This window comes from Limulus polyphemus, unplaced genomic scaffold (assembly GCF_000517525.1).
Source record: "Limulus polyphemus unplaced genomic scaffold, Limulus_polyphemus-2.1.2 Scaffold103, whole genome shotgun sequence".
Classification (NCBI taxonomy): Eukaryota; Metazoa; Arthropoda; class Merostomata; order Xiphosura; family Limulidae; genus Limulus; species Limulus polyphemus.
Window position 1 is genome coordinate 115929 of NW_013665713.1, and position 21149 is coordinate 137077.

Sequence of the window (21149 nt, forward strand, 5' to 3'; positions counted from 1 at the left end):
AAAGTACATTAATACAGACATGTAAAACTTACCAAGGTACAGGTAACAGATGTAGAGCATATACAAAGTACATTAATACAGACATGTAAAACTTACCAAGGTACAGGTAACAGATGTAGAGCATATACAAAGTACATTAATACAGACATGTAAAACTTACCAAGGTACAGGTAACAGATGTAGAGCATATACAAAGTACATTAATACAGACATGTAAAACTTACCAAGGTACAGGTAACAGATGTAGAGCATATACAAAGTACATTAATACAGACATGTAAAACTTACCAAGGTACAGGTAACAGATGTAGAGCATATACAAAGTACATTAATACAGACATGTAAAACTTACCAAGCTACAGGAATAGCCTACACCAAGGTAGAAGGAAGTAGAAATTTTATAACATATTTAAGGTATAGAAAATTTCGGGCTTATTACACATGAGGAGAGAACAAAAGTTACCTGAGGCAAAAGTGTATGCGATTACTGAACATGGTAATTCTATGAGGATCATATGCGATCACTGAACATGGTAATTCTATGAGGATCATATGCGATCACTGAACATGGTAATTCTATGAGGATCATAGAGTACGACCCCTAAGAAATGTAGCATTTATAGACTTCAAATGAGGCAATTCCAAAACTGTACGTGGTAGAACGCGAGAATGTAGTGTATGGCAGCCTTAAAATTAGTAACCCTTTAGTTCCTCCGCCTATGTTGTTACGGGCTCTTTAGAAAACAAATATCGAACACATAGAGCTTATGTAAAACACTATTTAGAAACTTTAAGTAACACATGTTTAAGATATGACGAGCATGTCAAGTGATTCGATATATACTCTAGTCTTGATGTTCTAAGACATTGTGATAACATATCAAAAGTAAGTACGAGATATAAAGAACACAGGTTAAAATCCTAGAATATTAGTGTTTAAATTACGGTTTGAATGTGTTTTTTGCTAAGTAGATTTCCTAGGTCATAACCTAACCGTATGTTTATTGTGAATAAATAAAATACTGATTTTGTTTCGTATAAATACTGACAAATCAGTATTTATGGTAAAAATATTAAAACCCTGAAAATGTTATCGTAGCACATCTCAAACATTCCAACAAGACGAATAACTCAACGTTTATATAGCACAGAGTTTGCGCTCGATACATTAGATTTTTTGTTACTAAATGTTTTCTTCCCACATGCAAAGTTAGAAAAATCTGAAAATAAATACCCTCACTCATGTTTATTTAAACAGCACAATTTAAATCAGGACTTCCCTAACTTCATCAGCAAAAGCCCCCCCCCCCCCCCCGAGCATTCCGCATCCTGACTGAAGACTCTTCATTTAATGAATATATAGATACTGAGTACATCAACAGTATTGTGTAATATGTATTTGCTACGGCCCCCATGACACTTTTTTTGCGGCTCCAAGTTTGGGGATCCCTACCTTATATAACATTCATTCACGTAAGAAGGGTCCTTCTTGTTGTAACAACCACTAATATTATAATAGGGTTTCCAAAAATTTCTGTATTTCTCATTTTTAATATGACTCTACAGTATTTACTTTCAATTTTGATCTAGCAACTACTACTAGTTTAACACGAGATCTACATTACCACTTGCCATATTTATTACATTTAATTAGGTGGATATTGTAGAGGATCCTATATTACACTCCCTGTTAAATGATAAATAGATTAGCCAGCAGAAGGCAATATTAGCATTTACTACTACTAGTGCCTTTACATTACTTCTGTGCTGCCATCTATCGTTCTTCAATACGAAGCTGATGTTATTTTGTACCTATTATTACACCGCTCGGCTACGCTCAATCTTAATAGTAAAATAAATTAGAAAATCTTATAAAAATAGCACAACTGTGAAACCGTGGAGAGAGTAATATAGTAGAGGTCTCTTTTTGAGGCTGAGCAGAGTGAAAAGAGTGAAAGGTCTAAGTTTTTATAGCTTATTAAAGATCTACAAGGTACACTTTCTCGCCCTTGAGACACTTAGTGATAGCAGGAGCCGTCATTAAGTCATGGTTCTGAGCACAGAAAAACACCAAACTGTGCTATTAACACTCCAACGGTTCGTTACCGCTTGCTAGGGGTTGAATAAAAAGCAAAGAAAAAACAAAAAGGAAAGGAATTTTTCAGGTCTTGTCTCTGTCACTAAAAGCATTGTTCTTCATGATTTATTAGGAAGTGCCAGTCAAATTTTAGCTTGAAGACACCTCAAACAACAGCAGCAATTTCGGTGGCACTTTAATGATCATTTTGTAACGAAGAGCGTTGTTAAATATCTAGCTAGCGGAAACTGTACATTCATAATTACTCAACAGGGGGCGTTGTTTAATAAAGGCAATAACTTCAATATTCTAGCTCAAATCGTGACACATTTTCCTCTTAGCTCCGTCTCTCGGCTAGTTAACTACTTTCATGAAGTTTTGAGCTTATCAAAACTTGCAACGCTGCCATTTTGATTCGCTAAGCAACGAATTGTTTCTTGTAGTTAGCGCTCAAACGAATTTAATAAAGTAACATAAAAAACAGTACTTAAATAAATTTTTATCTTATTAATTTTTCTCCATAGTAAATGAAGTGAAATGTTTTGTTTTTAACATATGCTTATTGCTTTGAATAAAGTTTGGAGATCAGATTTCAAAATCGGAATTGAGCTGATTTCCAGACTCGTAGTAGTATCTTAACTCAGTGAACATTCTTGGTTAGGCTTTCAGGTATAAAAAGAGATGTACTCAACATTGACTTTATTTCTTAAATAATCACTGAATTATTAAATAAATGTCTAATAAAATTTATATTTCACTATCACAAGAGAAAAAAGTAACACAAGTAACATAATTTATGGATGTGGATCACACCTATTATACTTGTTGGATTATTGATAATTGAAGCTCAATTTGTGGTGTTATAAACCCTCAAACTTGCCGCTGAGCTATCGAGCGGGCCATGTTTTAGCTGTGTAAAGGCCCGGCATGGTCAGGTGGTTAGGGAGCTCGATTCGCAATCTGCGGGTCGCGGGTTCGAATCCACGTTCCACCAAACATGCTCGCTCTTTCAGTCGTGGGGGCGTTATAAAGTGACGATCAATCCCACTATTCGTTGGTAAAAGAGTAGCTCAAGAGTTGGCGGTGGGTGGTGATGACTAGCTGTCTTCTCTCTAGTCTTATACTGCTAAATTAGGGACGGCTAGCGCAGATATCCCTCGTGTAGCTATGTCTAAACCATGTGGGTAATTTTTATCACACAACATGCGCGTGCACGCGCGCATCTTTTTAGAACTATACGTTCTAGCTGGAATGTTCTAAGGTTATATTAAAACACTATATGATCTAGTTGTACACATATATAACTAAATACGTTCTAGATGTATCTCTCTGAAGTAATGTCGCCTGATGTATCTGATATATATATATATTGTTAAAATTAAATTTTAATACTTTATTACATTTCTGAGTGTGGGATTCGAACTAGTGCATTCGTACAATAGGCATAACTTAGTTGTAATGCGTGAGATACATCTATTTGGAGCCAATGAAAGTTTCAGAGTTAAATTATTTTATTTAGACATTCTTCGTAGCAATAAAAATCGGAGAGCGATAAGCCTCACTAAATAAAATTAATGTTTATATATATATGTAAAAACGTATGCACACAGTTCATATTTGTAACAGTAAGGCCTCCCAGTGGTACAGCTGTATGTATGTCAGCGAACTTGCAACGCTAGAACGGTTTCGATACCCGTGATGGGCAGAGAACAGATAGTCCATGGTGTAGCTTTGTGCTTAACTACAAACAAGTAGTAGTAAGATACACAAATTACGTTTGTAGCAGTACAACTATCAACATCGATTCGTATTTTTAGCGCTAAAACTATGCGTAAAATTAAATTTACAGCGGTTCTACTTATACACTTTCATAAGGGGTAAGGTGATTGCTTTTATTCTTCTCACGCCAATCAGTTTCTTGCAATCCTTAAAGCATAAAGACATCAGCTTTCCGAAATTACAGAGCAACATAGAGTCTTAGGAAAAAAGCAAGCTAAATAATTTCGTTGTAGGGATTATTTTCTATTAATTAAACCCATATTTGGTACACTATATACATTTTCGTTAAAAATCATTAGTAAAGAATTAATATTATATAGTAGAAACTTAATGGTTTAAGGTACAGCTTACACTTACTGGAGAACTGGTTTAATTGCCTATTGCCGGACGTGGCCTAATGGTTAACGTGCTGAACTGTGGATCGAAAGGTCCAAGATTCGAGTCGTGATATGCTGCTGAACATGGTCCGCACTTTCAGCTCTTCGGGCATTAAAATTTCGACAGTCAATCCAGATATTCGGTCCAAAGTTGCTGTGCTGATAGTGGGCGCTGCTGACAAGTTACCCTTCCTCTGGTCAGTAGTTCTAAATTAGGAAAGGCTATTCCTAAAACTTACGAGTTGAAATTCTAGCTCCTTAGCACGTATGTTGCACAAGGTGTTCGTTCTGGTTGAAAATGTCTCTGTTCTTTATCCTACTGACCTTGTCTTGCTTCCAGTATAAATGTAATCTGCTTTGTTCCTCATTTTACAATTTGATTTTGTTTTTTAGATAATTTAATTGATCATCTGTCTTACTTAGACTAATGTCTATATAGATTTTTAGCTACTTTAACCTTACAATAAATTAATGAGTTAATAAAATTAGAAGAATGACCTTACGGTCTATAAGGCTGTAGCGATCTGACATCAGTAGTTGTCATTTTTAGTATCCTAAAACTAATTACTATTTTGTTTTTGTTGATTTTTGTCTAGTGTAATAAGCTAAGCATACCAGGAAGTTCATTGACGTATTTGTCATTAAAGTGATACTACAGCTGAAATTATTACACTCGATGTTGTTCTCACTGTTTTCCATATTTATATTCAGCGATGCACAAATCTCTCCTCTGTTGATTAAGAGCAAAATTCTTCAAAATATTAAAAAGTAAACAGTAATGAATGAAATACAGTTCCAAACACCGTATGGATATGTAGCGAAAGACGGATAGTACCAATACTACATATTTATTGATTTAATATAAACATTTTAGTTTTTGAGCAGCACACAAGACATAACTGACATGTTTTACTAAAAGGAACCGGTATTGGGCCATTAAATAATAGTGTAACTTGTACTTGTAGTCTTAATATGATACGATATCATACATATTATGTTAAGATCGTTTGAGGAGTTAGCTATCGAATAAAAGATACTTGCCAAACACACTTATAAATGTGTAATTATGACAATATTTATCTAGACTGGTAGAGAACATACCGCAACACAAATAATTGACCATATTGTAATATTAGCATATCATTATAACATCAATCTAAACTTATAAGTTCTCAATTATACTGATAAACTTACATTTGTAAATTTCTGATTTTGAAGAAAGAGGCATGAAATAATTCAATAGAAACTACACTTTATTTATATATTCATATTTTGCAAACTAGCACAGAACTACTAAAACTTTTTCTGGGTTTGGAACCTGACTGTAAGTTAGGAATACTAGTACAGGAATTAGCATAAACGGAAAATGACGTCTCACCTTGAAACATGTATCTGTTATTAACTGTTTCCCTTACTTTGCTCACCCTGAAACAAGTATTTGTTATTAACTGTCTCTCTTACTTTGCTCACACTGAAACATCGATAACACTAGTTCTGTTATGTAGAGACAATGTAGATAAAATATACTTAACGTTGATAACACCAGTTCTGTTTTTATCTAGACACAGTGTGATTAGTGCAGATATAACAATGATAACATTAGTTTTGTTATAAGATACAGCGTAGATGCTTCAGATACACTACTGATAAATTATTGCGTGTATATCCATGTGTAACATTGATAATACTTGCTAGATCTCTTGGTATCTAGTGATATCATGGATATTGCAAACTTAACACTGATAACACAAGCTCCTTTTCTCTGTATAGACAGCACGGATGGTGCACACGTAACATTAATAACACTAGGTATGTTATAATGTAGAGACAGTGTGCATAGTGCATACATAACATTGATGACACTACTTATGTTTTCACGTAGAGACTATGTGCATAATACAGATGTAACACTGATAACACTAGATCAGTTGTTATGTAGTGTAGGATATTAAGGATAGTACAGACTTATTACTGATAACGTCAGTTTTGATTTCCTGCAGAGACAGCGAGAATAGCGCAGGTGTAAAATTAACAACATTCGTTCTGTTGTTATGTAGGGATATCGTACATAGTGCAAACTTAACAATGATATTGTATATAGTGCAAACTTAACACTGATATTGCACATAGTGCATACTTGACACTGATATTGTACATAGTGCAAACTTCATACCGATATTGTACATAGTGCATACTTAACATTGATACTGTACATAGTACAAACTTAACACTGATATCGTACATAGTACATACTTAACACTGATATCGTACATAGTGCACACTTAACAGTGATATTGCACATAGTGCATACTTAACACTGATATTGTACACAGTACATACTTAACACTGATATTGTACACAGTACATACTTAACACTGATATTGTACATAGTGCACAGTTAACACTGATATTGTACATAGGACATACTTAACACTGATAACGCAAGCTCTTGATAATAACAGTTCTGTTGTTATGAAGAGTAGTCAACTGTAACATTGGCAACACAACTTCTATTAATACGGAGAGACTTCGTGGATAGAGAAGACGTAATACTGATAAGACTAGTGATATTTTTATGTATAGAAAGCGCCTACAGTGCAGACGCAACATTCATAAAAGAAGTTCTGTTGTTCTGTAGTGCAGACTTAACACTGGTAATAACAGTTCTGTTTACTGTAGAAACAGCGTGGATAGTGCAGGCTTAACACTGGGAACAACAGTCCTGTTATTATGTAGGAATATTGAGGATGGTGTAGACTTAACACCGGTAACAACAGTTCTGTTGTTCTGTATGACTATTGTGGATAGTGCAGACTTAACATTGGTAACAACAGTTCTGTTGTTCTGCATGACTATTGTGGATAGTGCAGACTTAACATTGGTAACAACAGTTCTGTTTTTTACTGTAGAAACAGCGTGGATAGTGCAGGCTTAAATTGGGACCAGTTACTGGAACATGGATAACCCTTTATTAAATGAGCTTCCAAATATGACGTTATCACAAGTACTTTGTGCTGAGTAGCTGAAATCTCTAAATACTTAAACATATTTGAATAATACTTGTTTGTGCATATTTAGTTAGACATCAACGTTTTTATAAACCATATTCGCAGTCGACTGCGCACATACGTAAAATTCTTACAAAACACATATTTTTATATATGTATATCAAACTATACTCTAATTTGATAACCGATGTTCTGTGTTAATTTATACTACGATAGACAACTTCTAGATGTTAGACCTTAATCTAGGCTTTTATCGACATTACATCACTATGTCAATGAAGAGTCATCTGTGCATTGACTAGTGTGAAATAAATGATAGATCTGGAATGCTACTTTTACACACCTCTGATTTGGACACCGAAATGAAGAAGTTAAGAAGAACACGAAAAAAAAAAAAAGAAACACCTGAAGTTTATTGGTTTTTACCACATCATTGTTTGTATGTGTTAAAAATTAAATATGAAAGTGTAAAACGAAAATAAAGAAACTTTCATTAATAGCACTAAACACGGTAGTGCTTAGTATGTAGGGGGGGGGGACCGGGAGAAAAAATGGGCTACGCATATTATGTATTGCTTATCATAGTCTCAGATTTTTCTTATAACAATCTAAGATACTTTTACAAACACATAACTTAGTTTTTCGGGATTTTCAAAAGCTCTTAAGACCTTCAGTTTAGCTAAAAAACATCACTAAAGTAGAGAACCTGTGAGTAGCGTAACAGCCAAATGTTCTGCTGATTATACTGATTCTGGCGTCAGATGGTCTAGCTCACCAATGTTTGAAGTTGTTGTGATGATTTACATACCAGAATGTTGCATTTTAACTTGGGGGTTGCAAATCAGTATAGCGTTTCACTAACTTCAACATATTATGTCCATCAACACAACTCATCACCCAGGCTAAAACTGTTGCCTTCATAGCGATTGCCATTCATTATAAAATATTCAATGGTTTTGTTTAAAAGAAGAGGGGAAACAACTAATAACAATTTAAAAAGTAACAACTAAGGATGATGTAAAGATGACAATTCCAAAATGTACAGAAACAAGGTAGGGATTAATACACAAAACCAAATGTCTTAGAAAAGGAAACGTGAAGCAAAAAGTCACGTTTTTTTTGTACTCTACAGTAAAAATCTCATATTTCAGGTATCATAATACATATTTTTAAACTATACAGACACACTGCTTTAAAATATTGCATGAAAAACACATTTTAAATAAAAGGGCTACCGTTTCAGCGGCGACATCAGAGGCATGCCAACAGTACTTGCAGTTAAACTTAATATCCGTAATGACTGGGGCTTAGGATGACATAACGAAGAGTGATATTCACTAGGAATTTGTATGATAAAACTGTACTTAGTGTTATTACTCGATGCAACAACTTGTGAGATTCTTGTACTTCGTGTTATTACCCGATGTAACAACTTGTGAGATTATTGTACTTCGTGTTATTACCCGATGCAACAACTTGTGAGATTTTTGTAATTCGTGTTATTACCCGATGCAACAACTTGTGAGATTCTATAAATGAACATTTGTGTATATTTTAGCTATGATATTACCATTTATTCCAACCAGATGTGGTTAAGGCACTCGATTCGCAATCTATGGGTCGTTGGTTCGATTCCCGTCACCAAACATGCTCTCCTTTTCAGTCGTGAGAGCATTGTAATGTGATATTCAATCATATTTTTCGTTGTTAAAGAATAGTCCAAGAGTTGGCGGAGAGTAATGTTGGCTAGCTGTCTTTCCTCTATTATCTCACTTGTAAATTAAAGACGGCTAGCGCAGATAGCCTTCGAGTAGCTGTGCGCGAAATTCAAACAAGTTAATTAATGTAATATTTGTGTTCCATTAGTCTAGTAGACCTGTTTTATTTTACCATAATGTACGTTTGAACAGTCTGAGCATGGCACACTATAAACATTCCCAAATGACCTTGCCTTGTATTTGATCAATGACTGCGGTTTTATTGCCTGTATCAGCTAGACTGCTAGAGTAATAACTAGATCATCATTGATCTTAGTTCCTTTGGTGTTTTTTTTTAGTTTTGTTGTTGTTCTTGTTCTTGTTGCTCTAACAATAATAACTGTCGCGCGATTCATGTGATATTTCATTTGTTCCAAGAGTTCAAATGTGCGGCTGGCATCAATGTGGGCGCATTCAGCGTTGGCGAGATCTGTTCCTTATGTCAACTTCTGTGATCTTTGATTCCCGGTGTTGCATCAACGTTTAGCTCAACACACTTAACGGCCCGAAAAATGCAATATTACAGCTTCTATAAGGGGTGTGTTTACTGTAAACGTGGAAGCAACAACCGTTTTATTTTAAAATAAAATCATTGTAAAGCATAACATTGAAATAGAAACAAGTTCATTTTATCCAGCAATGTTTTGAGTAACTACTCATCCTCAGGCTTAAAAGGTCTCTAAATAAAATAAGTTTGTTTTACAGTGATTATGTTTCATTGCATTTATCTTCAAACGTTGTGCGAATTTTAATTATTATGACAACTTTTTTGCCTGAGGTCCATTTTGGAAATGCCAAAAAAAGTTGACAAAGCATTCCAGATTTACAGTCAATGTTGAACCAATCGTGTCGTTGTGGTAGCTCTAACGCTGATTAGTATTGTTGAATTTTGGAATAAACCATCTAGTGAAATATTGTGTAATGTCACATCAGCGGTTGAGCTTCTTGCAAATGATGTTGACAGTTGCATCATGAGGTGGACTTCTAATGTACACTGTAATAAATTACATCAGGGTGTGGTTTTGGTATCTATGGTTACATCAGTGTGTGTGTATAGACTTGTAGTGAATTTGTGTGATATCAAACACTGGGCTTCCAATGTACAAAGACTGTACATTGTTACATCAGGATGTGAGCTTCCAGTAAACACTGTTAACAGTTATATCATGATATGGGCTTCTAATGAACCCTGAAATCAGTTAAATTAGAGTGTTTCTGGTATATCTACGGTTACACCAACGTGTAGTAAACATTGTATAAAATCACATGAAGTGCTGAGCTTAAACAAACACTGTTTACATTTTCATTAGGACGTGGGCTTCTGGTGTGAATGTGTTTCTGATATCTACGTTTAGATCAATCTGTGTATTTAGACTTGTAGTAAACATTGTAAACTCTAATATCAGTGACTGGTAGACACTGTATATAGTTGTATTAGGATTTGGGCTCCTCCTGGGCACTATAAAATAGTTACATTACAATATGGGTTTCTAGTAAAACACTGTGTACTATGATATCAGAAGCCTGGGGTTAGGGTGGACATTATGTGCAGTTAAAACAGGGATTGAGCTTTTAATAAATACCATATTCACTTACATTACATGTTAGATTTCTGGTGGACACTGTCCGTACATAAATCAGTTAGTGAGATTTCGGTAAATACTCTGTACATTGCCAGTGTATGGGATTCTAATTATACTTTGTAAAGTTTAGATCATCGTATATATAGTTACATCTAGAGTGTTGGCTACTAGTAGACATCGCGCAGTACAATTAAATCATAAGTATGACTGTGGTTCATATCTTGTAGAATAATATCAGTGTGTGGGTTACTGGTAGACCTTGTGTACACTTGTCTCTAGGAGTAGGATTCTGACAGATATTTTGTATAGTAATATCAGTGTGGGGGTTACTGGTAGACAATGTGTTATATCAGTTTTTGGACTGTTGCTAGACATTATGTATAGCCAAATGCATTTTTACACCTTTGATACATATGTTGCACGGTAATATAAATCTTATGGTTCTGGTAGTTATTTGTAAAGTTACCCCAGAGTGTCTGTTTTTGGTTGAAATTCGGTACGGTTACATCAACGTGTGAGTCTCTGTGTATAATGTATCAGTGTGTGGACTGCTGTTATACACTGTGCAGAGTGTCATGAGAGTGTGTGTGTGTGTGTAAACCTCTGGTATACATTGTGTATGTGTAGGAGGTCCTGGTAAACACACTTATATCAACGCATGAGCTTCTAGTTAGACACCCTGAACAGTTGCACAAGATTATTAGTGTATGTTAAACATTGTTTATGATTACATTAATGTGAAAGTTCCTGGTAAACATTGTATACAGTTAATTTGTTGTTAGAATGTTATAACTTTTAAGTGTATAATGCATATTGTATGCACACCTTCCATATAAAGTTCAACTGGAGAACATACAACATCTGGTTTGACTGGTGACAACTAGTATAGCTTGAAACGTCTGTTTCTAGTTTTATTATCCAATATATACAAAGGTATTTCATATAACAATAAACATTGTCATAAAGTGAAACAAACTCGAGTGCAAAATATAAATACAGAAGTTTAAAAAATGTTTTGGTTATGCTGCAGTAAGAACATGCTATTCTAACTAAAGACTTTATTATCGATCTGTCTGAACCATTTAAAACAATGTGAAGCTCAACTGGAAAACAATAAGTATTTTCAGTAAGGTTGTGACGATCGAATAACAATCGTTGTTATGGTTAGTAGCTTATACGATCACCCAAGTCTAATTATTAATTAGTAACTTCTTTATTAATTTTGTAGCCATATAAGTTTTATAAAAAATCATTTACTGTTTAACGATTAGACTTAGTTGATCGTATACACTGCTAACAATGACAATGATAGAAATCACCATGTATTTGGTCAGATGATCATATATAGACTACTAACAATGACAACGATGGAAATCACACTGTATTTGGTCAGGTGATCGTATATATATAGACTACTAACAATGACAACGATGGAAATCACCCTGTATTGGACCAGATGATCGTATACACTACTAATAATGACAACGATGGAAATCACCCTGTATTGGACCAGATGATCATATACACTACTAACAACGATGGAAATCACCCTGTATTGGATCAGATGATCATATACACTACTAACAACGATGGAAATCACCCTGTATTTGGTCAAGTGATCGTATAGACTACTAACGGCGTGGTTAAGTTATTGTTTTCCAAGTCCATAGATGTAAAACCATTCTTTGGAATTAAAATCCCAGTTCTGAAAATTTCTTACATGGAATAACTATAATAACCGTTTAATTATTTGAACAAAATCCAAGCGATAAACTAAAGTTATCCAGTCTATATTTCATCACGGTATCAGAACTCGTGGTCTATGAATATAGGTCACAGTTTTATTTACCAAGTATATCAACAACAAACAGTAAGGGAGTTTAATTTGTTATTATTAACAAAATGTATGATTTCCTTCTAACATATTTCACTTTGTTAGTTGGTGTCATAAACAAGTAACAATTCAGAACTGGAATAGATGTTCTTCGATGCTTTTATCGACAATATTTACAAAAGTAACAGTACCGAATCTGAAGATCACTCCATCAGTGACACATTACCCCGTATACGTGTGAAAAAGGAAGTTTCTGCAATACTGCTATCAGTTGTAAATCATCATTAACAGTGAAATGTAAAAAATGCCTAGTTTAGATAGTAAAGTTATTATTACAAATGTCTGAAAAATACAAAATTCAAAAAGACACTAACATGTTATTCTTTGACCTACTATTGGATTGCCATATGATACTAATAAGTTAAAATTTACATGCAACTTTGTCAGTAACATTTTCTGGGAAGTGCACAAATCATAACGTCCATATTGACGGCTGTCAGTTTATGATAACATTTCTCAGGTTGTATTATGATGAATCCAAATTTAACCATACCAATATGAGACCCCAGTTCGTTTTCAGTTATTATAGTTGCTTATGAGTTATAAATATGCCATTTTCGAGTCTTACATACCAGACTTGAGTTACGACCGTGTACAATTGGTCGTAAGAATTGCACCCTGGAGGAATAATACTGTTTCAATGCTGACGCTTTTGTTGACTCCTCTTGACGCCAACTAACAGTGGGTCTCAGTAGGTAAAGCCATACAGTTGCATCGGGATCGGTAAGACTTCCTGCCATCTAAATCAAAACATCAAAAAGCTTCTTTAATTTGACCCCAGGAGGCGCGAACATGTCCAGTTCTTGGCCCAGAAGGCGTTACTTCAGTAAGAAACGCCAACTATAACAATAATTACACCAGACAAGATGTACTTGCTTGGGGGCTTCCATTTCTGAAACATTAGACATATTAGCTGGCTCTATGATTTATAACAAAGCTTTGTCAAATGTGGCGTCTGAAAGAGGGCCCGTCTCTGTTGGGCTTCTCCACTCCTTGCGGACCGCTTTGTCTTGGCCTTCCCAGCTAATCAACGACCGTAGGAACAATTACCGTAATAGATACAGCTCTTGCGTGTTCCTCCTCAGCATGGCGGAGCGGCCCACTGCCTTAGCCAGGTCGAATCACCCACTAGCCACGCACTGCCGTGAAAGTCTTCCACGACACATCACGTGTTGTTGAGGTAGTAACCCACCTGATAAAAACAAAACAAGAAACTACTAACATGGCCGGTTTGTTTCAGTTTCTAGTAGTCTTTAGGTGAGAAAGTTACTCCGTTTCGTGTGCACTGTTAACTCAAACAAAAAGTTAGGAACTTAGCTTTAATGTTATTATTTTTTAAATTCTTGTCTCTATAGAAACATAAAATGAATAAAGTCCCCTCATAGTTTGATTATTCCCCTACACATTGCAAATTAAAGCTTCATTTTTCACCATTAGTGTCATTATTGTTGTTGGATAGTAATCTTGGCGAACATTTTGACAATTTATATATGCGTACAAGAAGTGAAATACACGTGTTGAGTTTTTTTTTTCTTTTATGTTATGCATGTAAAAAGAAAAACTAGGGTAAAAACCAGATCTTAATTTCGCACAATGACATACCCTAATTTGTTAGAGGATAAATCTAAGACTTTTCTCTATCTATCTGTCTGTCTGTGTCTATCTTTATATCTCTACACCAGTAATGTTGGTGTTTGTCAAAATCGAAGTCGGGAAGCTAAGGAAGATTAACTCATCAATATGACAGAGAAACTCGTTGTAGCTTTCATCCACCATGAAGTTATGCACGAAATACTTTAAAACACAATAGAAAACGAATAAAATTGCGGTGATTAATATATTATCTGCAATTATTATTCTTCTACATACAAGTCAATAAATTATCTGAGACAACGGCTTAATCCGCATGTTTTTCTGTATATGTACAGATTCACCAGTCCTCGTTTTTTCATTGTTTTAAATAAAGTAACTTTTACATATTATTCTTGGTTATTAGAGTGGTATATCTTATCCTGCTATTGAAGGTGGTAATGTATTCAATAACCTTTTATATGCGTTTTTTGGAAGTACTGATTGGTCTCATCTAAGAACTTCAACGTTTACATCTGTTAAGGTTATCACTTGCTTTTTTGAATTAACCTAATTACGAAATCGTGACTTGAAGTAATTTACTTATAGGAATAATGCCATATTCTAAACAGGTGTATTCTGGTCATGGTTTTCGGATAGGATATTGTTTACAGAGACTCAAAACTTACATTCAAAATGTAATATCTGTTTTATCCGAAACTACGCTAAAACAATACTTGAACTTCTTCATTACAATTTTCACATTTTACAATACTCCAAAGTCAGATTTATTATCACAACTCCTTAACATTTAATTCCTATCTAAGTAAACAGTTATAAAAAATTGCCCCAGAAACGCGGGGGTTAAGAGTTTTAAACACAAAGCCACGCACTGGGCTGATCTGCCCAACACGGGTATCGAAATCCTATGTTTAGCATTGTAAGCATACCGCTAAGCTACTGAAGGGCCACATAAATGCTAATCTTTTAACATGTCCGTTACGGAGTTCAAATCTAAGATGTGCAAAAGTAGTGTTTTATTCTATGTTTAGTCTCCCATAATTCACTGCTCAAAAGGCCTTTTGTTCAATACCTGAACTCGTCAACTAGAGTGAACGATGAGAATTTGTTTGTTTCAGAATTTTACGAAAAGCCACATAAGGGATAAAGTTTGGACTTACCGAAGTAACGCTCTTATTCGTAAAGTGAAGGCCATGGTTTTGTGACCCACCTCTCCAATAAAAACACATTGCAATGAAGGTGACAATATCTTCTGATACCATAAACGAGGACTTCGAGTTGTTAAAGGCTCACAAGCTTCCAGATACTCCTGGAAAACAAAGGTTGTTTTCATTAGAAAGATGGCTGAAGAAACTCGAATCATAGTAACACCCTATACAACCACGTAGCTTTCAAGTTCCCAATGCAGCTTCAGTGGACTTTTGTATCTTTGGTCTGTTTAGGTGTGATCTTGGAAGCCGACGTGTGGCTTAAGATTGGTTTCTCTTTCTCTCCAAAAGTTTGCTACAATAGAAATTAGCACGATTGCCAATATACGATGTAAATTAAAAGAAGGCAAGAGGACTGAAATGTCTTTCCTATAAAGTGCGATAGAACTTAATTTTGTATGTTGAAGAGCAAAGACTAATATAGAGTATGTTATGAAAACAAAAGCCTTATACAGATACTATTTTTCCTTTATTATAAATTAGGGAAACTTCACGTATTTACACTGATATCAAAATCGTTACCCAGGAATTACAGGTGTCTTAGTGAGGTCCATTTTCCCATCTCTCTTGTAGTATTGACTTGTTATATCGAAAAATCATTTCAAAGAAAGTGAAAATTATTACCTATCCTGTATATACACGTGCATAGCAACTGGCACCGTGAGGAATTTTTCAGTTTTTAAACGTCATTTTCTGCTCATGCGTACTCAGAACTTCGTCCTTGTCTAGGATATGATTCCTATTCTATTAGTTTGCCCCACAAATACATAACATATTCATTAATTACCTTCGATTTATTTTGCAATGATTTATTATATCGTAGTTGCGGGGTATACATGCTTGGGCATCACTAGTACCTTAAATGATGGTTAATAATTTTATCAATGTAAGGAGTGGAACTTATCTATATATTATTATATGTTAGAGAAGCAGACTGGCTCTATACATGGGTATCGTTTCTGATAGTCCTCTGCTTTTAGAAATATATGTATAACATTAGACAACTGAAACTAAACACAACCAAAAACGTCGCGAGGTATTTTATTTTCTTGGCAAGATATATATAAATATATACTCAACCCACGTAAAAACTCACAATAATTATGTAAAGCCTGTTTAATCAATAAATCAGCTGAAATAACACTTCCTGTAAAGTACTTATCGACTACCATTAAGGTGGTACAGAGTGGAAGTCTAGAAAAACTTGGCAAGACGTAGATGCCACATTATATATCATTTGTTTGAAAACTTAGCACAAACTCAATTCGCTTGAGCGTGGATTGAAATATCTTTCCTTTTTACATCTTTTATATTCCTCGTACTTCTATAATACGCATAAGTTACATCGGAGTTCCTTTACAATTTTCTTTTTTTTATTACATATCTTTGGAGACGTGGCATTTTGCCCCGAAATGTTTGGCATGAAGTAATCCGTTTCAACATTCGTTTTTAGAGTAAGAACACTTATATTTTAAGAATACTATTTTGCATTTATTAAGATATACAACTGGAATAAGGGTTATTCCTAAAAGGTTTACACAAGATCACAAGGTTATCTCCATTGTTAACATTGCCTTTAATATATTATTGGTTATAAACAATACATACTGTTATATTTGAGCAATTCGACTTTATAGATCTTTTCGCTCTAAGATTTATGTACAGAAATAACTGTTGATTAAAGGGTTCGAGCCTAAATGATGATGAAAAATGCCTGATAACCATAGCGATTCTAACTGCCATAGTACATCTAATGGACTATAAACTGGCTCTAATGTATAGTTAGTGACCAGGAACTTTCAATATTCTCTTTAATTTATATGTTCTAGTAAGTATTTTGAAGACATAATTATGACAAGTAACGATGCAATAACTGAAAATGGCTGCGGTTCCTTGCAAAATTACACATTTCCATGCTATGAGAAAAAATCAACATATATATATGTATATATCACAAAAGAAGAAATATTTTACACATACATTTGGCACCACATAAAATTGTTCAATGACATACCCCATCTTTCAGTGTCATTCAATTCATAAAAAGTGGCCTCCCTCAAATGAAAGTGTCAAAATATGTAATATAGGGCTATTAATATTAAAGATAAACGACCTTATAACACCAAAATGTTGTTGATATTTAATTAAACATTAAACGTTTCGCTGTAAGAAGCTGTAAAACGAAACGTTGAGTGTCTAATTAAATATGTCCTCCAGTGGCACAGAGGCATGTCTGCGGACTTACAACGCTAGAATCCGGGTTTCGATACCCGTGGTGGGCAGAGCACAGATAGCCCATTGCGTAGCTTTGTGCTTAATTACAAAACAAACTAATTAAATAGAAAACATCATTTTTGTGTTATAAGGTCGTTTATCTCTAGTATTAATATGTCTTCTATATACTAATATGCATTACAGAAATGAAATAAAGGGCTAGGCAAAAGTACCTGATATGTTCTACTATATCTCAAGCCTGCAACAGAACATGGCAGCAGTTATATAAAACTACACGTACTCGTCCCACTTACTTAAAATCTTTTTTGATACAAGTGAAATGTGTTTTGAAACAGCTGAGTGTGAAACATTATGATATGAAGATCCCATTTCTTCAAATGCAAGGTTAACGATCTGGAAAAAATAGTTATGATGATACTTTTGGATTAAACTGCTCCTGATTTTGAGATTATCACTCTTAGATTGTGTAGTAGTAAAGAATAAACTCTTCAATTTTGCAAGCGTTAAAGACAGTAAAAATCTAATTAACTTGAGATTTATTTGTATAATACAGTTAAAACTCTTTTCAAAAGTTTCTGGTTTTTTATAGGTTTCGTTTGGTTGTTTCTGACATTCGCACAAAGCTACACAAGTGCTACATGCGCTCATTGTCCCTAATTTTGATCTAATTGCGTAGAGAGAGAAAGAAAGTTAGTGAACAGCACCCACTGCTATTGTTTGGGCTATTATAATTGATTAGTGGTATTTGAACGTCAATCTTATAACGCGCTAACAATCCCAAGGTGAATCACGGATACTTGCATTCCCAGTCTGGCACATTAACTATTTGGCCACGCCTAGACCGTGTTTTATAGGTTTAAGAAGAAAATTTTCATTTTAGTTTATGTTATTTTAATGGCTATGTTCTGTTAATTGGAATTTTCAACCTTACAACACCTCATGCGCAACCCACCTAAACGGCCAGGCCAGAGACTCCTAAAGTTCAGGTATAGTCACCCCCTAGCGTAATATGCCTCCCTACAAAAATATAGTCAGCCCCCTGATTTTGAACTCCTGACCAGAGGAAAATCAGCCAGCCAGCAGCACCCGTCGCCATAAGGGCTATGACCGATTATTAAAACCAACAGGATTTATATTCACTTTTATATCTGAAAATGCTGAAAATGCGGAGCGTATGCATCGGCAACACACTCCGAACTCTGGACCCTTCAATCCGCAGACCGACACGTTGTCTAGAAGGCCACGCTCGGTACTGTTTGCTTAATATAGAGACTTGTGCCATTTTTACAGTAACCTTACTTCGTTCCTATTGAAAATTTAGGTTTCCAGAACTTCTAGTTAGCCAGCTTTTAACTAACTCTTTAAATTATCTATAAATTCCTAAATTCAACGAAATTCCCAAATAGTTATTCAGATATAGATGGATATAAAAGTTAAAAGCTGGAATTCGTTTGACCAAGCTGAACTAAAACAATTAAATTCATTCTACATTTTTTTGTTAAATATATTCCGTCTCCTTAACTGTGCTGTATACTCATATCATTTTGTTTGTAATTAAGCACAAAGCTACACAAGGGGCAATCTGTGCTCTGCCCACCACGGATATCGAAACCCGGATTCTAGCGTTGTAAATCCGCAGACATACCGCTGTGCCACTTGGGGCATTCATATCAGAAAACCAGAAAGTAATTCACCTGGTCTAACTGACAACAAGTTGTGAATAAATTTTCCTCAATCAAGCCAGCTATTGTCTATTTTCAGCAAATAGACCACGTGTTAAAAGTGAAACTTGACATTAATTTTTGGTATTATATTTCTCGCTATAAATCAGATGTTATCATTATGTTATGGGTGATGGGTGATAATTATATTCAAAACTATATGTTTTTCTTTATAACTCTTCAAGTGAGTCGAATCCAGAAGCGAAGAAAATATGGCCAATGATTGTTGCTTCTAACCAAGTGTTTCCAAAACCCCCAAAACTATATTAGTTTCTAATATGAAGAAACACAGATACGACTGTGTGTACTTGAGATATCAGTTTCGCAGGACATACAGTAACATATTTATAACAGGGTCACATAAAAGTATAACAAGTCAGCTTAGAATTGTCTAAATAGTTCAGAAAACCAAATTAATATAAAAAAGTATTAGAAGTAGATATTATTAACTCTGTTAGTCCCTGCGGTGGACACAGCAGATATCCCAATGTGTATTTACTAAAAAATATAACAAACAAAACATATAACTCTGTTAGTACATTTTGTTAACATACTAATATACTCTCTCTGTTAGAGCATTTAAAATCAAATGCAGCAGGTTATCGGAAAAGTGATAGTTGAAGTTGGTTTATTGAAAGTTTCTCAAACTGTATCGTTGAGTTTATATTTACATATATGTAGGGGGCGTGTACGTATGTTTGACTTGGAGGTTTCTATGTCATTATTCATGTTTACCGACAATATAAACCAACGAATAAATCGAGTTAATATTTCTATAGAATAAAGAAAACTGGATATACGAAAGATTAAAGTCGCCGAGTATACAACTACTTTTCTTTTCTGCATCCATACAAATATCACGGTAAAAGTATCGACGAAAATTAAGCTGTAATGTTTTTTTTTATTCATTAATTCGATACATTTGTCATATAGAACTGAGATCGACAACACGTCATTTTTGACAAATCTAATAATTTTATTATTTTTAACACAATGATATACCATTGAAAAATACAGTACAGGGTTAATACTTTGCTATAATTGTAGTACCAGCCTTCAAATTAGTACATATGAGCTGATTTATAATAATAATTAAACTATGTATGAGATGTGACTCTAGTGAAAAATTACCGCATAACGCCGGGAGAGCTTTTTATTTCATTGAATTGTGTATGTTTGTTTATGTATCTGAACACTCAGTTTCACAGCCTATAACAGCGGCTTCATATGGTCATTCCCAGTAATAATGACTTGCACATTTTCTGACAAGCTCTGAGATACAATCTTTCACGTTTGGACAAAAACGGTTGCCATAGAAACGTCACAGAAAACTCTCGAGCGTTCCACAAGGTGCATACTTTACAGAAACCATTAATGACCATTAGTTGTATATTTACTGGTTTGCGTGCCAGCAGATTTAACACTGCAAGTACCTGTATGTACATGTGTGTGTAATAGAGAAACAGTATTTTGGGCGACAGAGGAACATGAAAACTTGTTACTTTTGACGTAAGTTGACAAAACACACACACACTTCACCTTAAGTTTTTAAATCATTTTCAATGTGTGATTTTAACATCAATTGAAAACTGAAAATAAAATTTGCAATTACTACAAGAGATATTTATTTAAATATATAAACTAAAGTGAATGATAAATTTGCCTTTATCATTGTTTTTATTTAATTTTTACGATTCTAAAGGGAACTGTATGATTTTGAGAAATGTTTCTTGAATTATATGGATATATAATTTTAGCCTATAATAATGTTTATCTGGAGAAATGTTTCTTGAATTATATGGATATATAATTTTAGCCTATAATAATGTTTATCTGGAGAAATGTTTCTTGAATTATATGTATATATAATTTTAGCCTATAATAATGTTTATCTGGAGAAATGTTTCTTGAATTATATGT

At 34.4% G+C, this 21149-nt stretch overlaps 1 protein-coding gene across 1 annotated transcript in view; it reads right to left on the reverse strand.

The window, feature by feature from the left end:
* Positions 1–21149, reverse strand: part of LOC111088788 — a 74398-nt gene that overhangs the window by 7013 nt on the left and 46236 nt on the right. The window contains exon 2 of the mRNA XM_022399767.1: positions 15226–15374. Within this exon, the coding sequence (XP_022255475.1) occupies positions 15226–15374 (149 nt within the window). The remainder of the gene's footprint in view (positions 1–15225; positions 15375–21149) is intronic.